Source organism: Pseudophryne corroboree, chromosome 3, assembly GCF_028390025.1.
Source record: "Pseudophryne corroboree isolate aPseCor3 chromosome 3, aPseCor3.hap2, whole genome shotgun sequence".
NCBI classification, from domain to species: Eukaryota; Metazoa; Chordata; class Amphibia; order Anura; family Myobatrachidae; genus Pseudophryne; species Pseudophryne corroboree.
This window is the reverse complement of record NC_086446.1, coordinates 229,044,434-229,064,551: the sequence shown is the minus strand read 5'-3', so window position 1 is coordinate 229,064,551 and position 20,118 is coordinate 229,044,434. Positions and strand designations below refer to the sequence as shown.

At 43.6% G+C, this 20,118-nt stretch overlaps 1 protein-coding gene across 1 annotated transcript in view; it reads right to left on the bottom strand.

The window, feature by feature from the left end:
* LOC135057641 (CCN family member 5-like) overlaps nucleotides 1-19,847 on the bottom strand; it is a 40,848-nt gene extending 21,001 nt beyond the window's left edge. The window contains exons 1-4 of the mRNA XM_063963460.1: nucleotides 19,726-19,847; nucleotides 14,729-14,945; nucleotides 6,625-6,876; nucleotides 5,670-5,848 (exon numbers count right to left, since the gene is read on the bottom strand). Coding sequence (XP_063819530.1) covers nucleotides 5,670-5,848; nucleotides 6,625-6,876; nucleotides 14,729-14,945; nucleotides 19,726-19,776 — 699 coding nt within the window. The 5' untranslated portion in view covers nucleotides 19,777-19,847. The remainder of the gene's footprint in view (nucleotides 1-5,669; nucleotides 5,849-6,624; nucleotides 6,877-14,728; nucleotides 14,946-19,725) is intronic.
* Nucleotides 19,848-20,118: the final 271 nt, after the last annotated feature.

Genomic DNA, 20,118 nt, shown 5'->3' with positions numbered 1-20,118 from the left:
CTAAAAAATGCAAAATCATGCACTTGGGTCTCAAAAACCCAAAGGCTAAATATAGTATCAAGGGTACTATAATGGAAACTACTGAGGAGGAAAGGGATTTAGGAGTCACTATTTCAAGTGAATTGAAGGCAGGAAAGCAATGCAACAAAGCAATGAGAAAGGCAAGTCAGATGCTTGGTTGCATAGGGAGAGGAATCAGTAGTAGGAAAAAAGAAGTGATAATGCCACTGTATAGGTCATTGGTGCGGCCCCATCTGGAATACTGTGTCCAGTTCTGGAGACCATATCTCCAGAAGGATATAAATACATTAGAGAGTGTACAAAGAAGGGCAACTAAAATGGTGCATGGCCTACATCACAAAACGTACCCGGAAAGGCTAAAAGATCTTAACATGTATAGTTTGGAGGAGAGAAGGGAAAGGGGGGACATGATAGAAACTTTCAAATATATCAAGGGTCTTAACAAAGTTCAGGAGGGAAACATTCTTCAAAGGAAGAGAAATATTAGAACTCGAGGACATACACTGAAACTGGAGGGGGGGGGGGTTGAGGGGAAATTTAAGGTATAATTACTTCACAGAAAGGGTAGTGGATAAGTGAAATAGTCTCCCACCAGAGGTGGTAGAGGCTAAGACTGTAGAGCAATTTAAACATGCTTGGGATAGGCATATGAATATCCTTACAAAGAATTAAGGTTCAAAAAGGGTTGAGATTACCTAAAGGATAAAAAAAAAGGGGCAGACTAGATGGGCCAAGTGGTTCTTATCTGCCGTCAAATTCTATGTTTCTATGTTTCTATGTTTCTTGGATCTGATACCACGCCCAACACACAGAACATACTACACTGGAACCATCCATTTGTTAGCTTTCAAATAATGCACTACTGTAGAGTCATGTATATGTTAGTTATCAATCCCCATGCTACGCACCATAATGTGTATGTGTATGTTAGCTTTAATTTGATGTAGCTCAGTTGTATGTTGAGGTCTACATACTGTAAGTTACCTTCCTGATATATCTCTCCATTATGGTTACACTCAGTACCGTAGGTTTTTAGGTGATGCCTTGTGACGCTCACGCAATTACCCACAGCCCAGCAGTCTTTTAGTCTCCTGCAGCCAAAGACTTCGCCTATAGCAGCCACCTTTCCAGGGTGAATTAGCTCCACCCAGTACTCAATACTGACTGTATGTATGTACAGTGGGGGTCATTCCGATCCGATCGCACGCTGCACTTCATCGCAGCCGTGCGATCGAGTCGGAACTGCGCATGTGAGGCGGCTGCATTGCGCAGGTGTGTCATTGCCCTGCGACAGTCGTCGCCGTGCAGCGACGCCGCGAATGAAGAAAGCTGTCGCAGCGGCGACCGCAAGAAGATTGACAGGAGGAAGGCGTTCCAGGGCGTCAACTGGCCGTTTTCTAGGAGTGGTTCGGCGAATTCAGGCGTGTCCAGGCGTTTGGAGGGTGGATGTCTGACGTCAATTTCCAGGACGTGCATCGCTGGATCGATCGCACAGGGTAACTATTACCCTGGTCTAGTTCTACACAAAACTTTTTTTGCATAGCAGGGCTGCACAAGCGTTCGCAGCCTTGCTATTACAAAACGCCCTCCCCCATAGGCAGCGTCGAGTTGATCGTACGGGCAGCAAAAAGTTGCTACGTGCGATCAACTCGGAATGACCCTCAGTATGTACATGTGTATGTATGTATATGTGTGACTGTGCAACATTATGTGTATAAGCGTTACTGCTTCAGGGGGCGTTGCGTCTTGTATAAGCGTTACTGGTACAGGGGGCATTACGTGTGCAAGCGTCACTGGTACTGGGGGCATTCGTGTGTAAGCATCACTGGTACATGGGGCATTGCGTGTGTAAGCGTCACTGGTACAGGGGGCATTACGTGAGCAAGCGTCACTGGTACAGGGGGCGTTACATGTGTAAGCGTCAACGCTACAGGGTGCGTTACGTGTGTAAGCGTCACTGCTGCAGGGGGCGTTATGTGTGTAAGCGTCACTGGTAAAGGGATCGTTGCATGTGCAAGCGTCACTGGTACAGGGGGTGTTACATGTGCAAGCGTCACTGGTACTGAGGGCATTACATGTGCAAGCGTCACTGCTACAGGGTGCGTAACATGTGTAAGCGTCAATGCTACAGGGTGCGTTAACGTGTGTCAGCGTCACTGCTGCAGGGGGTGTTATGCGTGTAAGCGTCACTGCTACGGGGTGCATTACGTGTGTAAGCGTCAACACTACAGGGTGCGTTACGTGTGTAAGCATCACTGCTGCAGGGAGCGTTACGTGTGTAAGCGTCACTGGTACAGGGGTCGTTGCGTGTGTAAGCATCACTGGTACAAGGGGCATTACATGTGTAAGCGTCACTGGTACAGGGGGCGTTGCATGTGTAAGCATCAACACTACAGGGTGCGTTACGTGTGTAAGCATCACTGCTGCAGGGAGCGTTACGTGTGTAAGCGTCACTGGTAAAGGGGTCGTTGCGTGTGTAAGCGTCACTGGTACAGGGGGCATTACGTGAGCAAGCGTATGCTGGTGTTATATATGAGTAACTGTTAATAAATAAATCCTCTTCCTAGAGGTATCTTCATATTTAACCCCTGTGCGGGGTTGGATTGGCCTTCAATGTTACCGGAAAGGTTCCCGGGAGGCCGAGCGCACTGCGGGGCCGATTGCCGCATGTGGCTCCGCCCCCAGTAGCGCCTCGCTCACCATTATATTTGGCAGCTGCCAGCACCTATAAGAGGCCATAGCTTGTGGGAGCTCTGACACTGTGATGATAGGCTGTCATGTCACGTGACAGAGCTCCTCCAGTGGCAGTCAGTCACCAGTTCCCGCCCGGCAGCTCCACAACACGCACACACAGGGTGAGTGATAGCTCTCCTCCTTTGGCTGGCCACTTTGCTTTCTTCTTACCTCCTGCTCTCTCTGCTTCACCCCCAACCCCTTCTCACACACACTCCAACCCGCAGGCCACGGCACACCCCCTTCCCCCAAACGCGGCATTCCCGCCCCCACTCGCGGCACCCCTCCCCCACTCATGGTGTAATGTGATATTATTGGTCATTTTAAAAGATAATTTGTGGTGGCATATCATTTCTGGGGAATAAAATACACTGTTGTGTGGTGTAATGTGACTGACGGATACTGCTGTGCAGTGTAATGTGACTTTCGGACGCTGTGGTGTAATATGACTCACGGACGCTACTGTGCAGTATTAAAGTGACTAACGGATGCTGCAGTGCGGTGTAATGTGACTGACGGATGCTGTTGTGCGGTGTAACGTGACTGACGGATCCTGCTGTGCAGTGTAATGTGACTGACGAACGCTGCTGTGTGGTGTAATGTGACTGACATACGCTGCTGTGCGGTGTAATGTGACTGACGTATGCTGTTGTGCGGTGTAATGTGACTGATGGACCCTTTTGTGCCATGTAATGTGACTGACCTATGCTGTTGTGCGGTGTAATGTGATAGAAGGACGCTGTAGTGCCTAACGAACTCTGTTGTGCAGTGTGGTGTAATGTGACTGACAGACACTGTTGTGCCGTGTAATATGACTGACGGACGCTACTGTGTGTGGTAATGTGACTGACAGACGCTGCTGTACGATGTAATGTGAGTGACGGACGCTGCTGTACGGTGTAATGTTACTGATGCTCGTGCAGTGTAATATGACTGACGGACACTGCTGTGCGGTGTAATGTGATTGACAGACGCTGTTGTGTGATGTAATGTGACTGATGGACGCTGCTGTGTGTGGTAATGTGACTGATAGATGCTGCTGTGCGGTGGTATGTGAGTAACAGACTCTGCTGTGCGGTGTAATGTGAATAACGGACGCTGCATACATTTACAGTGCAGGTCTGGAGGCACATGAAAAAACAAGTTTACATTTTAAGTACATCCAAAGCACAGTAAAGGTGCTGCTTCCAGGGTCCTTTTGCGACGGCACTGCTCGCACCCCACATATATATGACTCTGTGTACTGATCCCACCTACCTTGGTGTTGGCTCCGCCTACTGTTGATATGGTGTCACCCACGGTATCCGTTCAGATGGTCGACCATGTTATGGTCGACAGTCATTAGGTCAACCACTATTGGTCGACATTGACATGGTCGACATGGACACATGGTCGACACATGAAAATGGTTGACACATGAAAATGGTCGACACGTGAAAAGGTCGACACGTGAAAAGGTCGACATGAGTTTTTTTAACTTTTTTTTCTTTTGGGGAACTTTTCCATACTTTACGATCCACGTGGACTACGATTGGAACGGTAATCTGTGCCGAGCGAAGCGGTAGCGGAGTGAAGGCACCATGCCCGAAGCATGGCGAGCGGACGCGGTGCACTAATTGGGGTTCCCAGTCACTTTACGTAAAAAACGACACCAAAAAAAGTTAAAAAACTCATGTCGACCTTTTCATGTGTCGACCTTTCATGTGTCGACCATTTTCATGTGTCGACCATGTGTCCATGTCGACCATGTCAATGTCGACCAATAGTGGTCGACCTAATGACTGTCGACCATAACATGGTCGACCATTCATACCGGAACCAATTGATATATGACTCTGTGTACTGATCCCACCTACCTTGGTGTTGGCTCCGCCTACTGTTGATATGGTGTCACCCACATGGGGTCACTTCTAGAAATTTTCCAGGGCCACTTTTAGTTCCCAATCCGCCCCTGCCCCTGTGTGTACAGTACATCATTGTTATATTCACTTAGTGAAAGTTGGTTTTGATTTTTGTTACAGTAGCAGATGCCTTGGTGAATGCAGTGGGAAGAGCTGATTTGTGTTCAGAACATTTTAATGCATAACCAGTGACAATATTGCTTTTGTCAACTGTATGGGTGATTTTTAAATGAACAGATTTGAAGTCTGAGTAATGTATAATGGCGTCTGAAGCATCACTAGGTGGGTGACACCAAAATGACATTATGTGCAGCACTCTGTTCCTGTCAGTGTCGGACTGGGGTATGTAGGGCCCACCGGGGGAATGCAGTGGTAGAGGCCCATGTTTAGGGGTGTGCCCAGTCTGCAGAGGGGGTGTGGCCTGCCACCTCATTGGTTTGACTAACCATTAGAGAGTGCAACTTCTGGACCCCTTCATAAATATATACAGTAAATTCAGCTGCTGCATGCATGATAATGTACCAGATTAATAACAAATTAATAACAGCAATGCACTGTAGAAAATACACCATAGTCCAGTATAAGGTAACACATGTATAATGTATAATTCAAGTGCACATTCTGGAAACTGATCCTTAAAGCAGGAAGTGGGCCCACAGGCAGTGGGGCCCATCGCTGGTTTCCCCTGTACCCCTGTACCCCTGTGGGCCAGTCCAAGCTTGGTTCCTGTGACAGTGTAGGAGTCGGCAGTGCAGTCATACAAGTCTCCTGGGCAGTCCAGCATCTCTGGAGATGCTAGACACGTCCCTAGAGTGCCGAAACGGGGCCGGACTGCGAGACCACGCCCCTTCACAGAAGTTCATGCCCTCTTTTTGCTGGCGCACGCAGAAGGGGTCTTTTCAGCCGCATCAGGTGTGTGACCCTAGTGATGCTGCTGTTGCAACACAATGTTCAAAAATATAATTCAAGTCATTCTCATACTCTACAATTCCTGGAGCAATAATTGGTACTTACTGTGCTGACTGGTCTGCCTCTACAAGGTCTCACCATACACAGGCGACTCTGTTGCTCCAGTCTACAGTGTTGGTTCTGGTTAGTCACTTTTATAGAGACTCCCATACCACAGCGAGCAGAACAGTCTCCCCATTCTGTGCTCCACTCGGGACAGCTAAATAGTGCACTGCCAGGCAGTCCTACCATAATGAGATAAAAAGGATTATTTGTAGAGTTCTGTCATTATCACTGTTTACAATCAAATCTATAAAGTAAAATCTACAGCCATTATAAATATGGGGCTTGTCCCAGTAGCAGATAACTATGGTGGTCATTCCGAGTTGTTCGCTAGCTGTTTTCGGTCGCATCGCAGCGATCAGGCAAAAAAGCGGCACTTCTGCGCATGCGTATGTGGCACAATGCGCACGCGCGACGTACTTTCACAACTGCCGATGCAGTTTCCACAAGGTCTAGCAAAGCATTTCAGTCGCACTGGTGGCCGCAGAGTGATTGACAGGAAGAGGGCGTTTCTGGGTGTGTACTGACCGTTTTCAGGGAGTGTTCGAAAAAACACAGGCGTGCCAGGAAAAACACAGGCGTGGCTGGCCGAACGCAGGGCATGTTCGTGACGTCAAAACAGGAACTGAACAGTCTGAACTCATCGTAAGCGCCGAGTAGGTCTGGAGCAGCTCTGAAACTGCACATTTTTTTTTGGTAGCCACTCTGCGATCCTTTCGTTCGCACTTCTGCTAAGCTAAATTACACTCCCAGAGGGCGGTGGCTTAGCGTTTGCACGGCTGCTACAAACTGCTAGGAATGACCACCTATGTGTGTGTGCGTGTGTGTTTATTTGTGGCTCACCAGGACATGCTGTGGAGATATTTGCATGCATATTTATTGAAGTCTTTTTCAGATTATTTTTATATTTTTGCCATTTTTGTACATGTGGGTTTGATAAGATAGGTATTCTAGTTACCTTGGTCTATGTCATTAGAGATCCTGTATTGTTGCTGTACATCACATGTCCACTCTTGGCAGCACTTCCCAGGGATGTCCACACGTCGGGGAAAAGGACACTCTGGTGTGGGGAGCATGACGTCCTCACTGCATAGTGGGATACATGTAACCCCACTATCTACACACTTACACTGGAGTTTACAGCTTGGCTGAAATGTCTCTCCATCTTCATAAACCTTTCCGTTGACGTCACAGCTGCCATTGTCATTATCTGGGGATTGCCATCAGCAAAGATGTAATGCATTGGTAAAATAAGTGTATTGTTTTATATGCCCAGTCCCTTTTCTATGTGCTGTCAGAAACCAGTTACGATAGCATAAATCACCCCAACATTATAACATTTGTGACCTAAAAAATACCTTGATGTCCCAAAAATCAGATTGGTGTCTGGCATGTTGGTAAATGAGGTTGGACGCTGATCCCTGTTGGCACCTGGGGTTTAATAATCTTCTGATATCATTAACCTGCTCTTATACTGCCAGACATGATGCTTATCTTGTGTGTAGCCATTCTGGGCACTGATACTGTTGCAGTTCAGAGTTACGCGCTATGCTGATAGTCATGTGTTGAAGTCACGCAACACATTCACCTAGATTGTTACCACACAGAAATGCAGAACAGATTTGTACGCAGGGTCTGTGGATTACAGTGGGAATTCCTGGGGTTACAGAGAGGTGGCTAACCAGGGGCAGGCGTGTCGCTGTAAGCAGCTGTGCCTAAAGATGCACAGTGCTCACACAGGAGGTTATACTAAGACAGACAAACTGTGCCTGCTTTAAGACTGGTGCCAGTTTTGATGGTGCAACGATGACACACTGAGACGGAAATGCACCACTGCAAGACGCTGCAAGAGGGCATATTGGACATATCATAACAGGCAGCCCTGCTTGTGTGCGATTGTGAATCAGACCCTCAGTATGTAGTCATGTTACTATGTGTATAGATTAATAGTTGTCTTTGCATGTGGTCTGAGTCCCCTTGATGAAGTCACACAGACGAAACGCATTGGGTACACCTCTTTGCCCTCCTATACTAAGATAAGCATAACTTCTGATTATTTTTCTCTAAAAAAATGTTTTTAATTGCTATGCATACTTTAGCTATTTTTTCACCGGTTTTAGTTGAGAAAGCTTTTTTATATTTGTTGTTTTTTACATACATAAAAAAACTTTTGTACTGTATCCTGTTTGTAATAAACTGTCTATGTTAAATTTTTATATTGGCTATCTGATCTTTTTTTTTAAATTATATATATATATACTCTGTTATTCTAATTTTTACTATAGTTTTAACACCATTGGTCGCTGATACCCCTATCCATTTTACCTATTTAACTTTTTACAGCACTGCAACTCCTGTTTACTTTCATTGTGCCTACTCTCCACCCACTTCCTGGCCACAGCCATTTCACTGGTAGCTGTGGGTATTTAAAGCAGGAGTACAATGCACTCATTGCTCGTTATATTGGCTTTGGATTGTGCTGACTATTTCTTCTTTCTTAAATTGACCAGACTTGGGTGGTCATTCCAAGTTGATCGGTTGCTAGCAGTTTTTAGCAGCTGTGCAAACGCTATGCCGCCGCCCACTGGAAGTGAATTTTAGCTTAGCAGAAGTGCAAACGAAAGGTTCGCAGAGCGGCTACAAAGTTTGTTTGTGCAGTTTCTGAGTAGCTCAAAACCTACTCAGCGCTTGCGATCACTTCAGACTATTCAGTTCCTGTTTTGACGTCACGAACACACCCTGCGTTCACCCAGCCATGCCTGCGTTTTTCTTGGCACGCCGCATTTTTATGAGCACTCCCTGAAAACTGTCAGTTGACACCCAGAAACGCCCACTTATTGTCAATCACTCTGCGGTCAGGAGTACGACGGAAAAGCTTCGCTAGACCCTGTGTGAAACTACATCAGCCGTTTTAATAGTACGTCAGGTGTGCGCATTGCGCCGCATGTGCAGAAGTGCCTTTTTTTGCCTCATCGCTGCACAGCGAACGAATTCAGCTAGCGATCAACTCGGAATGACCACCGTGGTCTATCATTACTGTTACAGTCTGGTTTCCTGACTATGGCTTATTTCCTGGCTATTCTTCTGTCTGCTGCCCACTCTGAAGCTGGACCATGGCCTGACTATTTTGATTTCATACCAGACAGTGATATAACTATTATGTTAACTGCCATCCCTGACTGGCGGCAATGGTAAGGTTCATGGTTCAAAAGCAGGGGGTTATCATGAATTAGATCTTTATAATTTTTTAATCTATGAAACTCTATCTGAAATTGATGTTGTGTTTTTAGGGTTTAAAACACACATTTTTTTATCAGGCTCTGTTTTAGTATTAGCTTTTAAATGTTAGTAAATGTGTGTTTTAGCCCCCGTTGTTTTAGATCGATTTCCATCAATAAAAATCCATGGAGATCAACGTTTAGTACATTTATGGGGCAGTTGCTTGAGTTTGGAAATATACAAAGTTTGGAAATTACAAAGTTAGAAAAATTTCAAAATAACAGTTAAACCAACAGTTATTCTACATGTATCTAGGCTGACCATATTATCCCTTTAAGCTGGGACACTCATGAATTACACAGGTTCTGTGGCTGGCTGACTACAAGCCTGCATTTTACCTGTTTTTTTTTAAGCAGCCACAGAACCTGTGTAATTCATGAGTGTCCCAGGTTCAGGACCATCTTTTCATATGGGCTCAATGGGCTCTTGCCCAATGACCCCAGGAGTTTAAGTGCCCTAGGCTGATAGCTGAGGGTCCCCTCTTTCCAGGGGTACCAGATTTTTTAAAATCGGCCCTGGCGAACCGGAGTTATCTGACATGAAAGCAGTGGTCCCCATCCAAGCCTGTTAATTGCTCTTCCCAGCCAGATATTTTGAGTTCTGTCTGACCCAGTGTCGGACTGGGGCATGTAGGGCCCACCGGGGGAATGCAGTGGTAGAGGCCCATGTTTAGGGGTGTGGTCAGTCTGCAGAGGGGGTGTGTCCTGCCACCTCACTGGTTTGACTAACCATTACAAAGTGCAACGTCTGGGCCCCCTCATAAATATATACAGTAAATTCAGCTGCTGCATGCATGATAATGTACCAGATTAATAACAGATTAATAACAACAATGCACTGTAGAAAATACACCATAGTACAGTATAAGGTAACATATGTATGATGTATAATTCAAGTGCACAGTCTGGAACCTGATCCTTAGAGCAGGAAGTGGGCCCACAGGCAGTGGGGCCCACCTGTGGTTTCCCCTGTACCCCTGTGGGCCAGTCCAAGCCTGGTCTGACCTTTAGTTTTTATGAGGGTAAACTCTAAAAGCTGGGACTCTCCCCTTTTGGTGGACTTTGGCAGCTTGTCTCTACTGTGACAGAGATATCAGCCTTCCAGCAGCTGGTCCCTGCTCCAGCTCCACATGCCTAACATGCAGTTTTAGGTTTTCATTGGTAAATTGCTTTGGCTCCTGAACTCTGATCCACAAGTCCCCAGAACCTTTTGAAAGGTGGGACTCTCTAGATTTTATCCCATTCAAAGCTAAGAAATATATCTTCAGGAACTTGAGATATCTGCAGTCAAGCAAGCTGCCCTCCCACTGGAAAATGATAAATATTAAGCCCACCCCACTATCCACCAATCCCCTACATATTAAACACCCCCTACCACCCCAGAAGTCATGTACCAGGGCTTCTTCATTCAGCCCAATGCCCCCTTCTACAGTTTAGCCCCATAGTGCAGTAAAGGAGTAATTAGCAGAAATTACTGCTCAAGGTCCTACATGCTGAGCGGAAGATAGAACACCCCCCCCCCCCCCCACCCCAGTGCCCGCGGGACATCAAAGCTGCCACTGATATCACCCCACATCCCTACTGCTGGAGGATGGGTAGGGAGCCCAGTGCATTGCTGTTCCCAGGGGCCTACAGTGCTGTTGCCCTGCCCAGGTTAGAGGGATAATATGGTCAGCCTAATTGTATCTCACTGAATATGGACTGATCAGCTTTCTATATCTTTTCATCTCACAGGTATGTGATTTCTCATTGATGATCCCTGCATCTCTGTGCATTAAGCCACACACACCCTCAGCTGTGTATTCAATGTATGTGATTTCTCATTGATGATCCCTGCATCTCTGTGCATTAAGCCACACACACCCTCAGCTGTGTATTCAATGTATGTGATTTCTCATTGATGATCCCTGCATCTCTGTGCATTAAGCCACATACACCCTCAGCTGTGTAGACAGTGTATGTGATTTCTCATTGACATCCTGCAAACTACAACTCCTAATCTGAATTCACACTAATGTATAATTTAGCAGTGTATGTAAATGTATTTGTATAATATTAGTACTTGCTTATAGCTGATATTATCTCTTCTGAAGATGTTGGTCAGTGGAGTGGAGTTTATTGAGCATATATGGACTAGTGTTTACTTAACACAGGGTAATTTAAGTCCTTTGATTAGATGTCCAATTGGCTTTAGCTGAAGCCTTTGTTAATTAGACCTAGTATATGTTTGCATTCAGTTATGGGGAAGTTGTCTGAGTTTGGAAATATACAAAGTGGGGATATTACAAAGTTAGGAAAATTTAAAAATAACAGTTAAACCAACAATTGAACAAAAATTGAAAAACATTGGAAACCAGGTAATTTTACCATTTAACTTGCATTTTCCTTATATCCTATTTACCTATACTTCTATTTAAAAAACACCATGTACCACAAACTATTTTTCCTAATAGCACTTCATGGTATCCTCTGCCAACATCCTTCACTGTTCCTCTTATTCATCACTCCATGCACAATGCAGCCTCATTAATCCACTCCCATCTTATAAACACTCATGAGCTTTTAACCTATCTATGTACACTAACTGTAACATCCTCAACCTGTCACCATAATAAACTATCACACACCTCCACCAACTATACCTATCTCTCTCTTCTTCTGCTTCTACTAGCTGGTGACATATCCCCTACTCCAGGTCCCATACACATACCATGCTCACATTCAGCTGATTCAAAACAGACTATAAATCCAACAAACATTATAAACCTCACGTGTCTCCCATCTCCCTCCAAGTCACTAAAATATGCTTTATGGAATGCATGTTCTGTTTGCAACAAATTAACATCTATTCATGACCTTTTCAATTCAAAAAAACTCAATATGCTAGCTATAACAGAAACATGGCTCACACAGTTAGACACGGCCTCCCCTGCAGCACTGTCACATGGTGGCCTCCACTTCACACACACACCCCCAGGCCTGGTAACTGTAAAGGAGGTGGGGTTGGAATATTACTGTCCAATTTTTACACACACACAGTTTTACCAACTGTTTCTTCACTCGCATTTACATCATTTGAAGTACATTCTATTAGGATTTTCTCCCTTTTCTCTCTGCATGTTGCAGCTATCGCCCACCTGGGCAACCCACAAAGTTTCCAGAAGAGTTTTCTGCTTGGCTCCCTCACTTTTTATCCTCTGACTTCTCCACCATTATTAAAGGTGATTTCAATATCTCTATTGACAGTCCACAATCTCCCCATGCCTCCAAACTACTCTCTCTAACCTCCTCTCTTGGCCTCTCCCAATAGACTGACTCCCCTACTCATCAGGAGGGCCACTGCATTGATCTTGTATTCACCAGACTATGCTCTGTTTCTGTATTCACTAACCACTCCTTTCACTCTCTCAGATCACAACCTTATCACCAGCATGCTCTCCTCTATTACTTCAAACACAATGTCCCTGAAGTCTACCAAGCCTCCTCTAACCCGCAGAAATATTAATGCTATTGATTTGCAAAAACTATCTACCTCACTGCAACCACTGCTCTCACCAATTTCTACATTCACCACTCCTGAGACTGCTGTATCACACCTTAACCAAACTCTAGAAACAGCACTCGATGAAGTGTCTCAGGCTTCCCTTCACACTCCACGTAGACTTAGATGTCAACCGTGGCACTCTAAATACACAAGACACCTACAAAAACTCTCACGTAAAGTAGAATGCCAGTGGCGTAAATCTTGTAGTTCACGTGACTTCCTCACATATAAGACTGTGTACCAATCTTATCGTAATGCTCTGGACACTGCCAAACAAACATATTTCCAATCTCTCATCTCTGCTCAAGCCTCTAACCCCAAGCAGATGATACTCAAATCTACCTATCCTCCCCAGATTTGTTACCATCGTATTGAGCTGTGTCACTGAATGCCTTTCTGCCATTTCATCTTGGATGACATCTTGCCACCTCAAACTTAATATTTCCAAAACAGAAATAATTATATTTCTACTGGCCAATAGCAGTTACCAACCTGATATCTCTTTCACTGTTGATAATGCAGCAATCATACCTACCCCACAAACTCGCTGCCTAGGTGTCATTCTTGACTCTGAATTGTCCTTTGTTCCCCACATTCAATGTCTCAAGATCATGTTACATATATCTAAGAAACAGATAAGTACGACCATATCTTACACAAGACACAGCAAAAACTCTAATCCATGCTCTCATTATCTCCCGCATTGATTATTGTAATAGCCTCCTTACTGGTCTTCCCAAACATAGGCTCTCACCACTGCAATCCATTTTGAATGCAGCTGCGAGACGAATCTTCCTCGCTAGACGTTCATCGTCTGCAGATCCACTCTGTCAGTCCTTCCATTGGTTATGGGTATTCTACCGTATTAAATATAAAATACTTTTACTTACATTCAAGGCTATTAATCAAACTACACCAACATACATCTCTTCACTCATTTCAAAATATCTCCCTACCTGACCTCTCCGCTCTGCACAAGATCTGCATCTCCCATCTACACGTATTACTTGTTCACACAAGGACTTTATCCGGGCTTCTCCAACTCTGTGGAATGCCCTCCCACGCACAATAAGACTCACCTCTAGTCTCCAAACCTTTAAACGTTCCCTGAAAACTCACCTCTTCAGACAAGCCTATCTAATTCCAGACTCACCCACATAACCTTCAGTGCTTCCTTATCTAATTACATCCTCTCTGTACAGTAAACATAACCTCACATATCTTATCTTTGTTTACTCTCACACCCTCCTGACCCTTGGCCAACATTGATGGGTGATCATATCATACAACCCATTAAGAACCTAGCAATCTGGTGGACCATTATGCAATAGGTAGCATCTATCCTTGTGTATCAATGCCTATTTCTCTATAGATTGTAAGCTTGCGAGCAGGGCCTTCCTACCTCTATATCTGTATGTTTTAGCCCGTTTTGTTCTATTACTGTTGTTCTAATTGTAAAGCGCAATGGAATATGCTGCGCTATATAAGAAACTGTTAATAAATAAATAATAATTTACCACCTGGTCCTTGGTACAAAACCATGGTTAGTCCTGCACAATGACAAATAACAGTACAAACTTCTGAAGCATATCTTTGTCTTGAGACTACAAATTATGAACTTAACCTGAGTAAAATAACGTCAAAAAAGGAAATACACGGAATCCACTAACATTTTTAGTAGCCATCTATTACGTCTATATATTGTAACAAATTATTGTCTCATTGCCTCATGCTTAACCTTTAAACTGGACTATTAGTTTGCATCAGGACCAAGGGTAGGAAACACTGCTCTATGGGGGTAATTCCAAGTTGATCGCAGCAGGATTTTTGATAGCAATTGGGCAAAACCATGTGCACTGCAGGGGGGGGGGGGGGGGGGGGCAGATATAACATTTGCAGAGAGAGTTAGATTTGGGTGGGTTATTTTATTTCTGTGCAGGGTAAATACTGTCTGCTTTATTTTTACAATGCAAATTAGATTGCAGATTGAACACACCACTCCCAAATCTAACTCTCTCTGCACATGTTATATCTGCCTCCCCTGCAGTGCACATGGTTTTGCCCAATTGCTAACAAAAATCCTGCTGCGATCAACTTGGAATTACCCCCTATATACTTCAGCCATCTCACCAACTGATCCAGTTAAACTAAGTAGTATTTGATGTCATCCTTAAAACATGGCATAATAGAGTGTTGTTTGTGTGACAGGGTTGAGAAATCTGCATGAAGGAATATCTTACAGTTACACGTTCCTCCTCTTCCATTACTGCTGGTGGAATAATCACAGGTCAGCTCCTGTGTGTGGTCACAGAGGTACTTCTGATTACAATGTTCACCAATCCGACGTGCACATATCTTGCAGCAACCACAGCCATCAGTAATAAGAGGGACACCAGGAGGACATCTTAGAGGAATCCAAGAGCAGACACACGGGCTTCGGCAGAGCTCAGCACAAATCTGATGTGAATAAGGAGCGGTGTGTAAATGATTTCAATGTATACCCTGTAATATTACTCAAAATTATTGTAGCAGGTAAATTCTGAAGTTATGTGACATCATTTTCAGATGGATAATAAAAGAAGAGTCACAATTCATAGATCTCTTAGAATATATTATATCTTATTTTATATATACAAGTCAGGTTGAGCTTTCCATATCCCAAAATCCAATATCTGAAATTCAAAATTTTATGAGAGCAAATGAGATAGTGACATCTTTGTTTTCTGATGGTTCAATGTGCACAAACTTTGTGTTATGCACAACATTAGTCAAAATATTGTATAAACTTACCTTCGGGCTGTGTGTATTAGGTGCATATGAGACAAATGCATTTTGTCTTAGGACTTTGGTCCCATCTCTAAGATCTCTCATTATGGTATGCACATATTTCGGGAAAATCTGACTTTTGGGGACACAACCTATATATATATATATATATATATATATATATATTTATTTTATTTTTATTTTTTTTTCATTTATCTTATCTTTTATTTCTTTATACAGAATATTTTTGTATATGGATACTAGGGTCCTGATTTTGATGGTCCACTTTTAGCATCCATGCATGCTAAAATACTAATTGGTGCATCCTTATACGCCACCATCGGTCGCACCAGCCTTATGGCAGATACAGTTTCTCCATCTAACTATCGCCTCATATGTTGGTTGCATTGACACACCCACAGCACTCCCATAACATGCTCACTGAATGAACCATTTTTGTATGCAATACTAACCACCACCCAGTCATCGCCTTTTGTTCTGCCCTCACTAAGATCTACCTTGATCAGATTTAGACAGACAGCATAACCACCTACTTTCCAATAATCCAATAAGATATGATGAGCAAAAAATGGTGTTTATTATATAGTAGAGGAAATTGGTAAAACTGTGAATGCATACAGTAGAATGCAGTGCCGTAAATAGACTTTTTGGTACCCTGTGCCAGAGAGAGAATTGCCCCCCTCCCTTATATTACACACACATTTACAGACCACTGCATGAAAATGGATTTGTTCGCAAATATTCCATATACCTCATTCATGCACTTACCTTGAGAGCTCGCTGTTATTCAGTTACAATACTCTTTCTTAAATAACACATTTCAAAACACTGCCATACTCAGGATTCAAACCTGTGATCTGTTGAATTCTAATCAAACACCCTACTCTTTGAGCTATTTGATCCTGCATAAAAACTGTGAATGCTGTATAAAGCTACTGGAACGTTGTGAAAATAATAATCAGCATTGCAATCGAGCAGATCTATGTAGTGTGCAGCCACACATCCAATCTCTTGCAGCCACACACTACACAGATCTGCTCAGCCGCAATGCTGATCATTTTTTTCACAAAGTACAAGGTAAGCTTCAAATAGTTAGAATTCTCTAGCTTAGAATTCTCTACCTTTCTATGCAAGGGAAGATATCTAAATAAACAGATTGTATGACTGCAATGCTACAGGCAATGGGTTCAAATCTCAGCTTAAATCAGCATCTTGGAATGTAATAAAGGACAATGTGACTGAATAACAAAGAAATCTCAAGTTCAGTTCATGAATGTTGTATAGGTATTAGCGACAGAAGGGGTCAGGGTAGGAGACAGCGGCGGTCAGGAGATGCTGGGCTTCAAGAAGGGGGGAAGCTGCAAGTGAAAGTAATTAAAACAGGTAATTGATAATAGTCGCCAACAGTGCCCCCTACCGCACACACCTAGTTACGGCCCTGGTAGAATGCAATTACAATATGAACTAAATAATGCAATGCAAGTATATAAACTTAACCTGAACTAATTATGCAAATATCAAGAAATCACATGTCCAAGAGTATGCTGGAGTACATATAAAATCATGGCATATAAAAAGACATGTCTGAGCCAGGAGCGGTTCTAGGCGCGGGCAAGCCGGGCATGTGCCCGGGGTGCAGTGGCCTGTGGGCGCGGCCGCAGTCACCTTGCAGGTACCCGCCACCCGCCCGCATATCACACCATGGCTGCAGCGGGCACCGTGGGCTGTGTGGGCGCCCGCTGCAGCTGGCACCATTGTCAGACGCTAGAGGTCCTAATTGACCTCTAGTGTCTGTGCGGCCATATGGGAGAGACGTCATGACGTCTCTCCCATAGTTCCGAGGAGCGGGCGGCCAGAGATGGAGGGCTGCAGTGGTCGGGAAGCAGGACCGGGGTTGGTGAGTAATGTTTGTTTTTTTGTTTGTTTTTTTGTGTGTGTAAGCGGCGCTACTAGGGGGCATAACTACAGGGGGCACATCTACTGGGGGCACATCTATTGGGGGCATAACTACAGGGGGCATAACTACTGGGAGCATATCTACAGGGGGCATAACTACAGGGGGTATAACTACTGGGGGCATAACTACGGGGGCATTACTACTGGGGGCATAACTACTGGAGGCATATCTACTGGGGGCATAACTACTGGGAGCATATCTAGAGGGGACATAACTACAGATGGCATATCTACTCGGGGTATAACTACAGGGGACATAACTATTGTGGGCATATCTACAGGGGGCATATCTACACTACAGGGGGTATAACTACTGGGAGCATATCTGCAGGGGGCATATCTACAGGGGGCATATCTACAGGGGGCATAACTACAGGGAGCATAACTATTGGGGGCAATACTACACGGGGGAATTACCACTGGGGGCATTACTACTGGGGGCACTACTAATGAGGGTATTGGTTAGGGGGCACTTAATAAGTGCAATGTGTATAAGAGTCTACCTGGTGCAATGTGTATAAGGTGCTCTACCTGTCGCAGTGTGTATAAGGGTCTACCTGGTGCAATATGTGTAAGGGGCTACCTGGCGTAACGTGTATAAGGGGCTTTGCTCTACTGTGGTGTAATGTGTGTAAGGTGCTCTAACATGGTATAAGGGGTAATACTGTGTGGTGTAATGTGACTGAAGGACACTACTGTGTTGTGTAAAGTGACTAACGGACACTACTGTGTGGTGTAATGTGACTGATGGACACTACTGTGTGGTGTAATGTGACTGCCGGACACTGCTGTGCGGTGTAATGTGAATTGGTACTATTCTGTGGCCACGCCCCTTCCCTATGAAGCCACGCCCTATTTTTTTACACACGCCAAAGGTACGCACTAACCCTTTTTTGCCTGTCTATTAAGAAGTGTTAATAGTTTATTTTTATCAAATTAAAACTTCTATTTTTGAAAACATTCTAACTTTGCAGCATTTTTTCCACACCTGCCTAAAGCTTTTGCATAGTACTGTAAATATATTATTACTAGTACTTAATGGATGATGATTTATTTACTAATTATTTTTTATGTTATTGTTTGTGCCCAGGTTACTTGTAATGGTATCCGGTCATTAAGTCGACCTCACTTAGGTCGACAGTTATTAGGTGGACTACTACTGGTCAATATGCATTAGGTCGACATGGTCTTTAGGTCGACATGGTCAGTAGGTCAACATGACAAGGGTCGACACATAAAAAGGTCAACATGAGTTTTCAATTTCTTTTCCCATTTTTGAAACTTTTTCTTACTTTACTATCCACATGGACTACGATTGGGAATAGTAACCTGCCCAAAGCATAGCAAGCGAAGCGAGCCATGCGAGGGGACACGGTGCACTAATTGGGGTTCCCTGTCACTTTATGAAGAAAACGACATCAATTTATTTTTTTTAAACTCATGTTGACCTTTATCCTCATCAACCTTTCCCGTCTCGACCTCATGACCGTGTCAACCTATTCCAGTGGTCGGTCTAGTCACTGTTGACCAATAGTGGTGGACCTAGTTAGGGTCGACCCAATGATCCACACCTGCTTGTAATATACTTGTCATATAACTTATTATATGACAAGTATATTACAAGTAACCTGGGCACAAACCATAACATAACATATATTAATCATCATCTATTATGTTGCTGTCGGTGATGGTTGCCGGTGTAAACACCTGTATAATTCCTTCTAAGGAGTCATAAGTATGGTCATTTAGTTATAACTTCTAATTTAGGGTTACGGTATTACAGATAGGGTATTAGGGTTGATGTAGTGGTTTGGGCTAAGGGTTAAGGTCCTAGGGATAGTTTAGGGGTTTGGGTTTTGGGGGCACCAAACCAGTATCTTACCTAGGGCCCCATGAGGTCTAAATCCGCATCTGTCTCTGATATCTGCCAGCGCTGTGGATCCATTTTAAAACATCTGGTGTGCCATGTTTATTGCGGTAAGACATAGAAAACATATGTTATCTGAGGCTTTACTGCATTTTTTTTAACAATACATCCGGCCCATTGTCAAATACTCAAAAGTCTTCATATATCACAAAAACAGCAATTACTGTACATTTAATATTCTCAAATTTACTGGAATATACTGCAATATCGTCATCATAGTGCCACTGTACCACTGAAAAGCCCTTATCATAATCTGTACTAAATGTTTACTAATTAGTAATTATGTTCCCTAAATGCTACAAAATGTGATCAAATAACAAACAACAAGTAGTAAACAAAAAATGAGCTACGAACCATTTCTGTGCTGCTAAGTTGCCTAGTTGCCTGTACAGTAAATTCATCTTTACAGTATTGATTATTTAGTATGTATGCACATACTGTATTATGAAGCTAAAAATACAACATTAAGCATAATTAACGTCTTCTAAGAAAATATTTATAATAAAATTATACTGTGTATTTTTTTAGCATTAATAATCCTTTGCATTGTGTATGTGAGAGCATTACCTGTGACAGAGTGCAGACCAGAAAGACCAGCATACATCTGCAGGACAGCATAGTCCCATCGGTGAAACAAGGGCCCTGTCTCCACACTTCCCACTAGCAGGAAAGTGCAGCTTCTGCTGTGTATGATCGCAGAGCTATGATATTACTCATAGGCTGCAACACAAACATCAGACCCTTGGACACCCATCAAGATTTTTTTTTTTTTTTTACATTCCAGCTGATGTTTTCAACTCACCTCCAAGTAAAAATATATTATTATGTAAAGGAAATAGCTGAGCTCTGAGATGGGAACCAAGAATTTAAACCGACTTAAAAGAGAGATATATATACATACATTGCTGAAAACATGTCAAATGCAGCTGAAAATTCATGGCGATGCCACTACATAAGGAA